At 43.1% G+C, this 10,395-nt stretch overlaps 1 protein-coding gene across 1 annotated transcript in view; it reads left to right on the plus strand.

The window, feature by feature from the left end:
* Nucleotides 1–4,124: 4,124 nt before the first annotated feature.
* RPF1 (ribosome production factor 1 homolog) overlaps nt 4,125–10,395 on the plus strand; it is an 8,222-nt gene continuing 1,951 nt past the window's right edge. Inside the window, exons 1-6 of the mRNA XM_015419400.1 lie at nt 4,125–4,395; nt 5,709–5,765; nt 6,701–6,781; nt 8,284–8,379; nt 8,894–9,047; nt 10,176–10,258. Of these exons, the coding sequence (XP_015274886.1) occupies nt 4,186–4,395; nt 5,709–5,765; nt 6,701–6,781; nt 8,284–8,379; nt 8,894–9,047; nt 10,176–10,258 (681 nt within the window). The 5' untranslated portion in view covers nt 4,125–4,185. The remainder of the gene's footprint in view (nt 4,396–5,708; nt 5,766–6,700; nt 6,782–8,283; nt 8,380–8,893; nt 9,048–10,175; nt 10,259–10,395) is intronic.

Consider the following 10,395-nt stretch of genomic DNA (forward strand, 5'->3'; position numbering starts at 1 on the left):
GAGCGAGAGGGGAAGACGGAGGCAAAGAGGAAAAGGAGAGAATGAAAGGAGGGAAAGAAAGAGGGCAAAGAGATGCCAGAAGCCAGCATCAGGAGCAGATAAAGTCACACGTTGGGGGGGGGGGAATACAACGTTCAGTCCCACTTCAACAAATTGGCCTTGGGACTTGCAGCCAGGAACAAGTGTCTAGACATGCTGAACAGCAGTTCAATTTACTAGTAATTATAAACATATTTCATTGCATAAGTAGCGTGAGAACACATCCCCCCACCTAAATCTATAAAACTAGAGGAACAATTGGTCTGTCCAGGGTCTCAAAAGACTACAAGGAGACTAGGGTTACATTGCCTGTAATTAAAATTACTGGGCTGTCTGGAAAAGTCTGCTTATAGAGAATAAACAAGAGAGTTAGCAATTTCAGACAACAAATGAATAGTGTCTGTTCCTATGATCTGCTACTGCACATGCTTTTATTGCTTGTTTTATTATGTCTCTGTAAAAAAGAAAATGTGTGGTTTCCAGCATTTTCACCTATTTTCCTTTTATATTAATAGAGATGTACGTATTTTTGTTGTTTTCTTCTGGATGGATTGAAAGGGCTAATGAGGTTATAAAGCATGAGCATGGATTGGGAATAATGGGAACACAAGGTGTGGTCTTCATGTGCCATAAAACAATGTCTCTTTGTCAGCATTTTAAATGAAAACTAATTTTAGTTACTTTTAGCACATAGGGGAACGAAATATATAGTGTTTACAAAGCACATCAACCCCATACATGATAACCACTAAGTATTTAAGTATTGAATTATTATTAAATGAGTAGCACTAAGTATTTCATTAAATTATTATTAAATTAATATTAAATTATTAATTCTTAAGGGAAAGATCTTAATTCCTTATAGGTTCCATATAGGTGATGCAGTGATCACACAAATACTTAAATTGGAAAAAATTAACATGAAACCACCATGGTTGTACAACATTTATTTATTTATTTATTTATTACTTCGATTTGATATACCGCCCTAACCCCCGTGGGGGTCTCTCTCTGGGCGGTTTACATGTGGGGTGCTAGTCACATTGAGCCCTAACTAAGGCCACATTGATTCTATGGGTGGGGCTGCCTACCGGCACCCAGGAGGAGACTGATGTCTCTTCGGTTCGGCTGTTATTTTTCGGCTCCATTCCCGGCAGCTAGCTGTTCTTTTCCTGGTGCTTAGGCAGTCAGGCGGTCTGATACACAGGTGACGTCCTCCTCCGGTCTGGCTGCGTCCTTCAGGCTCCGCCACGCCTTTGGATGACGTCACTGTGCCTCCACATCAGCTGTTAAAGTTCTTTTCGTAGAGCAGTCTTATTGAAATAAGTAATAAGTGATTTAAGGATCAAACCCTGGTATCTGCAACCTAAACCAAGGGCCCACAAACTTGTTGAGGCTGTAGGCTTTTTGGAATTTTGAGACACTTTAGTGGAAAATGTGATGAAATGACACTGCACACACAAGGGTCTGTGTAAGAATTTTCTGCTTTGCTTTGTGAAAATTGGGCTTACACTCTGTGAATGCTCAGGGGTTAAGCTCAAAGTGAGAACAGAAGAGACTGAATTAATATCCCACCCTTCACTTGAAGTCTCAAGAGCAGTTTACAATCTCTTTTCCCTTCCCCTCCCCACAACAGACACCCTGTGAGGTAGGTGGAGCAGAGAGCTCTTTCCAGAACTGCCCTTGAGAGGACAGCTCTGAAAGAACTTATGACTGACCCAAGGTCACACCAGCAGCTGCATGTAGAGGAGTGGGAATCAACCCTGGTTCTCCCAGATTAGAGTCCACACTCCTAACCACTACACCAAACTGGCTCTGAGATCATTCTGTTAACACCTCCCATTTTTCCATCTAATCTTCACATTAGGTAAAGGTAAAGGTTTCCCTTGCTCGAAAGCCAGTTGAATCCAACTCTAGGGATGCAGTGCTTATTTCATTTTCCAAGCCGAAGAGCCAACGCTGTCCGAAGACATTTACAGGGTCATGTGGCCGGCATGACTAGATGCTGAGGCGCACAGAATGCTGTTACCTTCCCACCAAAGTGGTACCTATTTATCTACTTGCAATTTCTTGCTTTCTAACATATCTTGATGTGGGGATAGACAACAGAACAAAAAAAATTTTTCCTGTGGCACCAGGACCTGCAAATCATCAATGATGTCTCGGGGAACCTCCTGGAAGCTAGTGATTTTTCAGGTAGGGTGGGAGGGGCCCGAAAGGGTTTAAACACTGACCTATGGCAATTTTATATGGGAATATGGGGAGAAAGGTAACAGTCAGATCTACATGAATCCTCATGAATTCATATGATTTTTACATTGAAACGAAATAAAACTACCATCATATTGTAGGCCATGTGTTAGTCTATAGTTGTTGTTGTTCAGTTGCACAGTCGAGTCCGACTCTTCGCGACCCCAGGCCTTCCGGTCTTCCGCCGTCCTCTGAAGTTTGCTCAACTTCATGTTCGTTGCATCTATGACACTGTCTAACCATCTCATCCTTTGCCGTCCTCCTCTTCTTTGACCTTCAATCTTTCCCAGCATCAGGGTCTTCTCCAGTGAGTGCTCCCTTCTCATTTGGTGGCCAAAGTATTTGAGCTTCAGTTTCATTATCTGGCCTTCCAGGGAACAGTTAGGGTTGATTTCTTTTAGGATTGACTGATTTGATCTTCTTGCAGTCCAGGGGACTCTCAAGAGTCTTCTCCGGCACCATAGTTCAAAAGAATCTATTCTTCGGCACTCGGCCTTCCTTATAGTCCAACTCTCGCAGCCATACATGACTACCGGGAATACCATTGCTTTGACCATGCGGACCTTTGTTGGCAGGGTGATGTCTCTACTTTTTATCATGCTGTTTAGGTTCGCCATCGCTTTCCTCCCAAGGAGCAGGCGTCTTTTAATTTCATGGCTGCTGTCACAGTCTGCGGTGATCTGGGATCCCAGGAACGTGAAGTCTGTCACTACTTCCACAACTTCCCCATCTATTTGCCAAGGAGTGATGGGGCCGGATGCCATGATCTTAGTTTTTTTGATGTTGAGCTTCAAGCCCACTTTTGCGCTCTCCTCTTTCATACTAAGCAAGAGACTCTTAAGGTCCTCTTCACTTTCTGCCATTAGAGTGGTATTGTCTGCACATCTGAGGTTGTTGATCTTTTCCCCAGCAATCTTAATTCCCGCTTGTGATTCATCCAGGCCAGCATTTCGCATGATGTACTCTGCATATATATTAAATAGTCTATAGGGGGCACCACAAAAATCAGGCATCCACAGATTCGTGGCATCACAACAGCGCAAACACATGATTCCAAAGCACAGATCCTCATAAATTCATATGATTTTTACGCTGAAACAAAATAAAACCAAGGCCACCCCCCCGGGGGCTCAGAGAGGCGGGGGACGTTTTGCGCCTCCCCCCCATTGCCACTGCCGTTACCTCTGCTGCCGCCGCGGCAGCCATAACTTTTTAAAGAGTCCCTAACAAGACCTGGGGGAGCCAGAATGACCTCTCGCGCATCACACGCTGCCGTTACCGCTGCTGCCGCCGCCGCCGCCGGCCGCCATAACTTTTTTAAGAGCCCCTAACAAGACCCCCCACACACACCTTGTACGCAGACACGTGCTTTTGCCACTCAAGGTTCCAAATATAACCGGAAGAACTAGGGCGTGTATATGGGGATGACTCCAGCCTTTTTCTATGACTTCCCCCTTATCGTTTGCTCACACGCAATCTATTTTCTCTATACCAATCATAGAGCAACAGGGGTTTTGTGTGTGTTTGTTTATTCCAAATTGACAGTTGGAGAGGAGATAGAGGCGGTGTGCGTGCACACGAAAGCTTATACCTTGACTAAAACTTTGTTGGTCTTCAAAGTGCCCCCGGAGTCGAACTTTGTTTCGGTATATATGAGTATCCGCATAAAAACCTGCTTTCTTTAAAAAACAACAACAACAACAACAGCGTTTCTTCTGTTGGGCGCAGGCGCGCGATTTGGCAGTTGTTTGGCCTATAGCCCTAAACGTAGGAATTCCGGTCGCTGACGTTCACCGGAAACTATTTTTTTTGCGCCTGCGTCATCGTGTGAGCGAGTAGTGAATGACCCCGGAAGAAAACGGATGGTGGCGTAAGGTCAGTGACTGAGAAGGCGGCATGGCGGAGAAGCTGGGGAAAGGGAGAACGAGTCAGAAGGCGCAGCACAATGCAGAAAAAGCGGAGGCGGTTGCGAGCCCTGGGGAAGGTCAAGGCGCGCCCGTCCAGCCGGACCAGGTCCTCTTCCCACCGTCTTTCAGCGTCTCCGAAATCAAGAACAAGCAGCGGCGTCATTTCATGTTTCTGCGCTGGAAGCAGCAGCAGAGGAAGGTGCGAGGGAGGAGGAAGAGCTCTCGCTTTGGCTTTATTAAGCTCGGGGATCTATTGCTAGTGTGTGGGCGGGTGGAGATGTGGGGTGTGTAATGAAATGGTGCACGTGGAAAGTGATGCGATACACTCCAACCTGTTTACGAGGATGGCCCTCCTCTCTGCTAAAACAGTCTCCTGAGTTTTTGCCTTTGGGGTGGCTGGTGTAGTTGAGTTTTTTTTTTTAAAAAATTGATTCCTAATTTTCGGAGCTCTGCTCTTTGACTCATCTGGTATGAGAAGTGGAATGTTGCAGGCATACTTTTGTTTTCATCAGCAAAATGTCTGAGGATGTTGGAAAATGCTAATAAGTTGCAGAGTGTAATAAGGCAGTGTACCATGTGTGCCAGTTTGCTGATTTTGAGAAGAGAAACCCATAAACTTTGCAGAGAAACATTGTGTACCCTTCTGGAGTCTTTGTGAGAACGAGGTAGTGTGTGTTGTATTGAACGTCGATTGAGGATACATTGGTTAAAATACTCATTTAGATGAAAAGTTTATTGTGTGTCCAGTGCTCGCAGCCTAATCAACAGGGTGAGTGTAGGAAGAAAATGAGATGAACTCAAGGAGTTCCTTGAAAGAAAGGTGAAATTCTGATGCAGTTTATTCTCCTACATATACACTGGAAGGTACACTTAGATTACAGTCCAGTAGTAGCTCCATAGAGACCAACAAGAGCTTCATGTATAAGCATTTGAGAGTCAAAGCTCCCTTCATCAGACACTAGTAGGATGAGAGCTTTGATTCTCAAAAGCTTACACCCTGAAACTCCTGTTGGTCTCTGAAGTGCTACTGGACTCCAGTCTGACTGTTCTGCTGCCAACCAATATGGATATCCTCTGAAACATGGTAGGTAATAGCTGTTTGTTGCAACAGATATTAGTGGGAAACATCAGACTAAAAGGTTAAGTATCACTGATTATACAATGCTAATAAATGGTTATGTCTCTAATCTGAGAACTGTTTATAACCCGATGAAAATTACTTATGCAATGCTAAGTAAAAGTCTAGTAGTGCCTTAAAAGACTAGCAAAACTTATTCCAGTGCAAGCTTTTATGAGTAAGAGCTCACTTCATCAGATGCATGAAGTGTACCTTTATAGGAAAGTTACTTAGACATATTTAATGTTACAAATAGAAAGGTGGAAGTGAGGAGATGCATGTGATGAAGTGACTGAGCTGTGTATGGACCGTGTAGCCATTTGTAGACAAATATATGACTTTCTCAGTTCTGCAGCTTGTTGATATATTTTGTTCTCTTTTTTTCCTTCTCCCAGGAGAAATTAGCCATCAAGAAAAAGCGAAAAAAGGAGCGAGAAGCCCTTGGAGACAAGGTAGAAATGTAGGGTTAGGGACTGAGTTGATTAATGTGTTCTTAATTAACATAAGGGCCGTTAACTGATTTGTACTTAGTTCCCAGTATGCTACAGTTCATTTATGTTCTCTTGCATTCAAAGTATTAGGGTTAGGTTACTGTTTCTTGCAGTACATGATACTGGGAACTTCACAATACTAGGTGGAATGCCATTGACTGTGTGATTGTGGGGACTCAGTAGCCAATTGTGTTGTGTTATCAGATTGCTAATGATGTAGTAAATGCGGGTATGTATCTTTCACCCTTTTCCCCTTATGTGTCATATGGCTACAATGAATGTAATTGGTGGTAGCAGGAACATAGCACACTGGCTCTTGTCTAGAGAGAGGAAGAACAAAGGGGCTGGAACTGTTACTTTTTCCTTTTCTGCACATACAGCTCTGCAGGGGAAAACGGTTTACATCATTCCCTTGTCCTCCCTTCTCCAGCCCGCCAGTCCCTGCATAACTGTTCTCTACACGGATTGTGTGACCCCAGGATATATGCCAGTATATGTGAAGTGTTTTGAGAAGTTAAAATGTGTGGTGTAACCTCAGTGGCTTTTTTATGTATTGTAGAAGTGTTCAAGATGTTACATATCTCTTGAGGTATAGATTTTGGAGTATGACCATTGCAGTTTGCTAGTGATAGTGCGCAACGTTATAAATGTCTCTTTATTTAAAAGCTATCAAAACCCAGTAGTCAGAACTAAAATTATCTGAATGCAAAACTGTTTTCTCCCTAAAAGCTGGATGCATTGCAGTGTGACCTTACTTATCTGAAGAGTTTGGCATCGTTAGTATTAAGGCTGTATGTTTTGATCTTGCTGCCAGTAGGTGATATAAATAGAACAGTTAATTGATAGAAATAAAGAGCATATTCATTCATTTACTAATAACCTCTTATTTCTTAAAGGCACCACCAAAGCCAGTACCAAAGACCATTGAAAACCAGCGGGTGTATGATGAAACCACAGTAGATCCCAATGATGAAGAGGTAGCTATTTGAAAAACTATAGCATTCCTTAAAATGTGCTCAGGATGGATAAAATCTTTTTGAAGATTTTTTTTGCTATGATTTTGCACACATTTAAAATTTCCAAATAACAGCCATTGTTTGTAAGATTTTATTTATTTATTTGATTCATACCCTGCCCTCCCCACCAAAGCAGGCTCAGAGGGGCTTACAGACCCAATGGTATCATACAAAATTAAAACAGTAAAACAAATTAAAATAATAAAACAGCTTGTAAAGTGCTACAATTGTGCGATGGTGGAGTAACCATCCTTAATAATCACAGAGGGGGATCTAGTCAGCAATAGATATGAGGCTGGTGTCTGGTTCCTTAATATATAGTTCACTAACATGGGCACAGATGTTAAACGCATGCACAGGAGCAGACAGCCAAGGATGAATTGCAGGGCACAGGTTCCTCAGTCAATGTTGGACTATTAGATGCGGTGCCTCAATCAAATGCTTGGTGGAAGAGCTCAGTCTTACAGGCCCTGCAGAATTGTAATAAATCCCGCAGGGGCCTGATGTCCTTAGGGAGCTCATTCCACCAAAGCAAGGCTGCTACCAAGAAATTTCTAGCCTTAGTTGTGGCCAGCCTGGCATCCTTTGGGCCCGGGGGGAACAAGATTTGGTGACCCTGACCATCGTACTCTCTAGGGAACGTGGGGAAAGGCGGTCCCTCAGGTATGCAGGCCCCTGGCCATATATGGCTTTATAGGTAACAACCACCACCTTGAAGCGAACCCCAATAACAGCCTAGCCGCTGCAGTCTGCACTAGCTGTAGCTTCCGGATTTGGGGAAAGGGCAGCCCCATGGAGAGAGCATTACAGTAATCCAATCTCGAGGTGACCATTGTGTGGATCACTGTTGACAAGTCACTGCGTTCAAGGAAGGGAACCAGCTGCCTAATCAGCTGAAGATGGTAAAAGGCCGACTTGACAGTGGCTGCTACCTGGGCTTCCATCATTAAGGAGGCATCCAAGAGCACTCCCAAACTCCTAACCTCTGACGTTGGCACCAATGGTGACCCATCGAAGGTTGGGAGTGAGATCCCTAACCCCAGACCACAACAGACCATCTTCGACGGATTCAGTTCTTGTTTCCTATTCTGTTGCACACTACAAAGAATCACAGAAATCATGGAGTGCTCTTATATTAAGACACTCAAGCCAGTGAGGCTCATTTCTTAATAAATGGCAAGATTTCAAAGCTTTTGATTTAGAAAATTTAAAAATTGCTTTTGTTCTCAGAGTTCTTGAGAACTTCTCTGAATATGCAAACCAGAAAGAAATTTAAAGCATCTGAGCCACCATGCAACTTAATAGCTAAAATATGCCATCCCAAGTTTATTAAGTAGTAAACATATGTAACTAGTGGAGACAATTGGGCCTCAGTGCTACAAAATGTACAGTTCACAAAATTGAAGTCTTTGCTTCTTTTTAAAACACCATTTAATATGGCTTTATCTAATCATTGTTTCTAGGTTGCTTTGGATGAAGCCACAGATGAATTTGCCCCCTACTTCAACAGACAGACCGTTCCAAAGATTCTTATTACAACTTCTGACAGGCCCCGAGGGGTAAAAATACATTCTTTAAACTGGTGGTAAAAGTGTTCTATATTTTGCAGTTGGAATATTGTGAGGTGGAGACTACTTTTGTTTAAATGGCTTTCATTTTCAAATTAGGATAGGTTTGTCTGTAACTGCTGTTTGGCACTTAAGTCTTTCCTGCAAGTTGCAGAAAACACAGCACAGGAATTTGCGAAGTCTGTCTTCGGACAAGGGCTAGCATTTCTAGTTCAGCAGCACAGCTCTTGTGTCTAACATGTCGTACAGATAAAAGTATATGCTGCCACAGAAATATCCATAACCTTAAAGTATGCATATCCTCTTCATAAGAGTTACATTGCACTATGTTCGATGAACAGCAGTCTTTTTAGCAGCAGTTGTGGTTTTGTTGGAAGACATTTGGTGCCAACAGGTTTTAACTGAATACTTAAATGAATCAGTAGTGGAGTTGCCATGACGATTGCCATGATGATTCATCCATTGCATTATCAGAATATGTGTTCTGTATAAACTCTTATTGCAGAAAACGGTGAGATTCTGTGAACAGTTATCAAAGTGCATTCCAAATTCACACGTTTACTATCGAAGAGGCCTGGCTCTTAAAAGAATTATTCCACAGTGTATGTCGAGGGACTTCACAGACCTGATTGTTATCAACGAAGATCGAAAAATACCAAGTATCCTTTCTCAGGCAGCAGTCTTTCCACAGTAGCTTCTAATCAGATATAACTGATATACTTTAACAATAACTGTACAGTTTACAGAGAACAGTATTTTAGTGGTTTTTAGATAGGTAATTTTTACTTCATAATACTTCAACCACAAGAGTTTCCCATTAAATACAGAACAGCAAATATGAAAGTTTAGGTAATTTTGAAATGGTTGTTCTGTGAAACATTTTTAAAAACAACTGGGGTGAAACATTTTTAAAAACAACTGGGGTTCTGCAAGACTTATGCAGGGTGAAAATTCCATGCCCCATCCTATTCTCCACTTCCCCACCCAAGTCACAAATTTCTGTCTTTCCAGCCTTTCCCCTTTGCTGCTTCTACCTCATCTTCCCCATCCTTCCTGCTGCCCCAGTCAGCTAGGTGGCAGGTGTGGGGAAGCAGGGCCAAAGCAGAAGGCCGGTTCTGGACACTTTGTGCTGTAAGTCTTGCCACTGCTTGTCAGACTGCTGATGGGATGTGGAGGACATGGTTTTTCCTCCATCTTGCCCCATCAACAAATAGATGGCAGCAGTAAGAGATTTAGAAAAACTTAAGAGGAGATTGCCCCCACCACCACGCTGGTCTCTACCTCCTCCTGCTGATTCTGCCTCTCCTTCACCTGCTTTCTCCTCACTGCTGCCTCTGCTGACCTTGTGTTACCACCACCTTTGCCAATATCTGCCTCACCTATCCAGCTAGCCACCTGCTTCCTCACCTGTACTGATCTTTCCCTGGCCTCCCAAAGGCTTCTGCTTCCATCACGTTTATGGGATTGCTAAACAACCCTCAGAGTGTTGGCTGAGATCTCATGACATACATATAGCTTAGCTAGAGCTCGCTCCCCCCCATAAATTTGGATTATGGGGATTTTTCATCCCCCCCCCACAACTTGGATTATGGGGATTTTTCAGTCTTTTCCCCTTTTTAATTTTTCTGTGAACCTGGAGTTTCGTCCAGATTTGTACAAAAATCTCCCCATCTATACACGACCCTGTTGTGCAGACTTTTTGATCCGCACTTTAGTGCCATTGTTCATAATTAGATAGATGCTGTATATTGCACATTGAAATGTCTGCCTTAACTCTCTTTGAATAGATGGGCTTGTGTTAAGTCATTTGCCTGATGGTCCAACTGCTCATTTTAGGATGAGTAGTGTTCGTCTCCGTAAAGAAATAAAGGTGAGCTTATAGCCCCAACTAGCCCGAGCTTGTCAAAGCTTGGAAGCTTAGCAGGGTTGGCTGGGGTAGCTATGCAGAGAAAGGTAATGGCAAACTACCTCTGTTTATCTCTTGCCTTGAAAGCCCCATGGTCCTGA

Source organism: Gekko japonicus, unplaced genomic scaffold (assembly GCF_001447785.1).
Source record: "Gekko japonicus isolate JY-2015 unplaced genomic scaffold, Gekko_japonicus_V1.1 scaffold494, whole genome shotgun sequence".
Lineage (NCBI taxonomy): Eukaryota > Metazoa > Chordata > Lepidosauria > Squamata > Gekkonidae > Gekko > Gekko japonicus.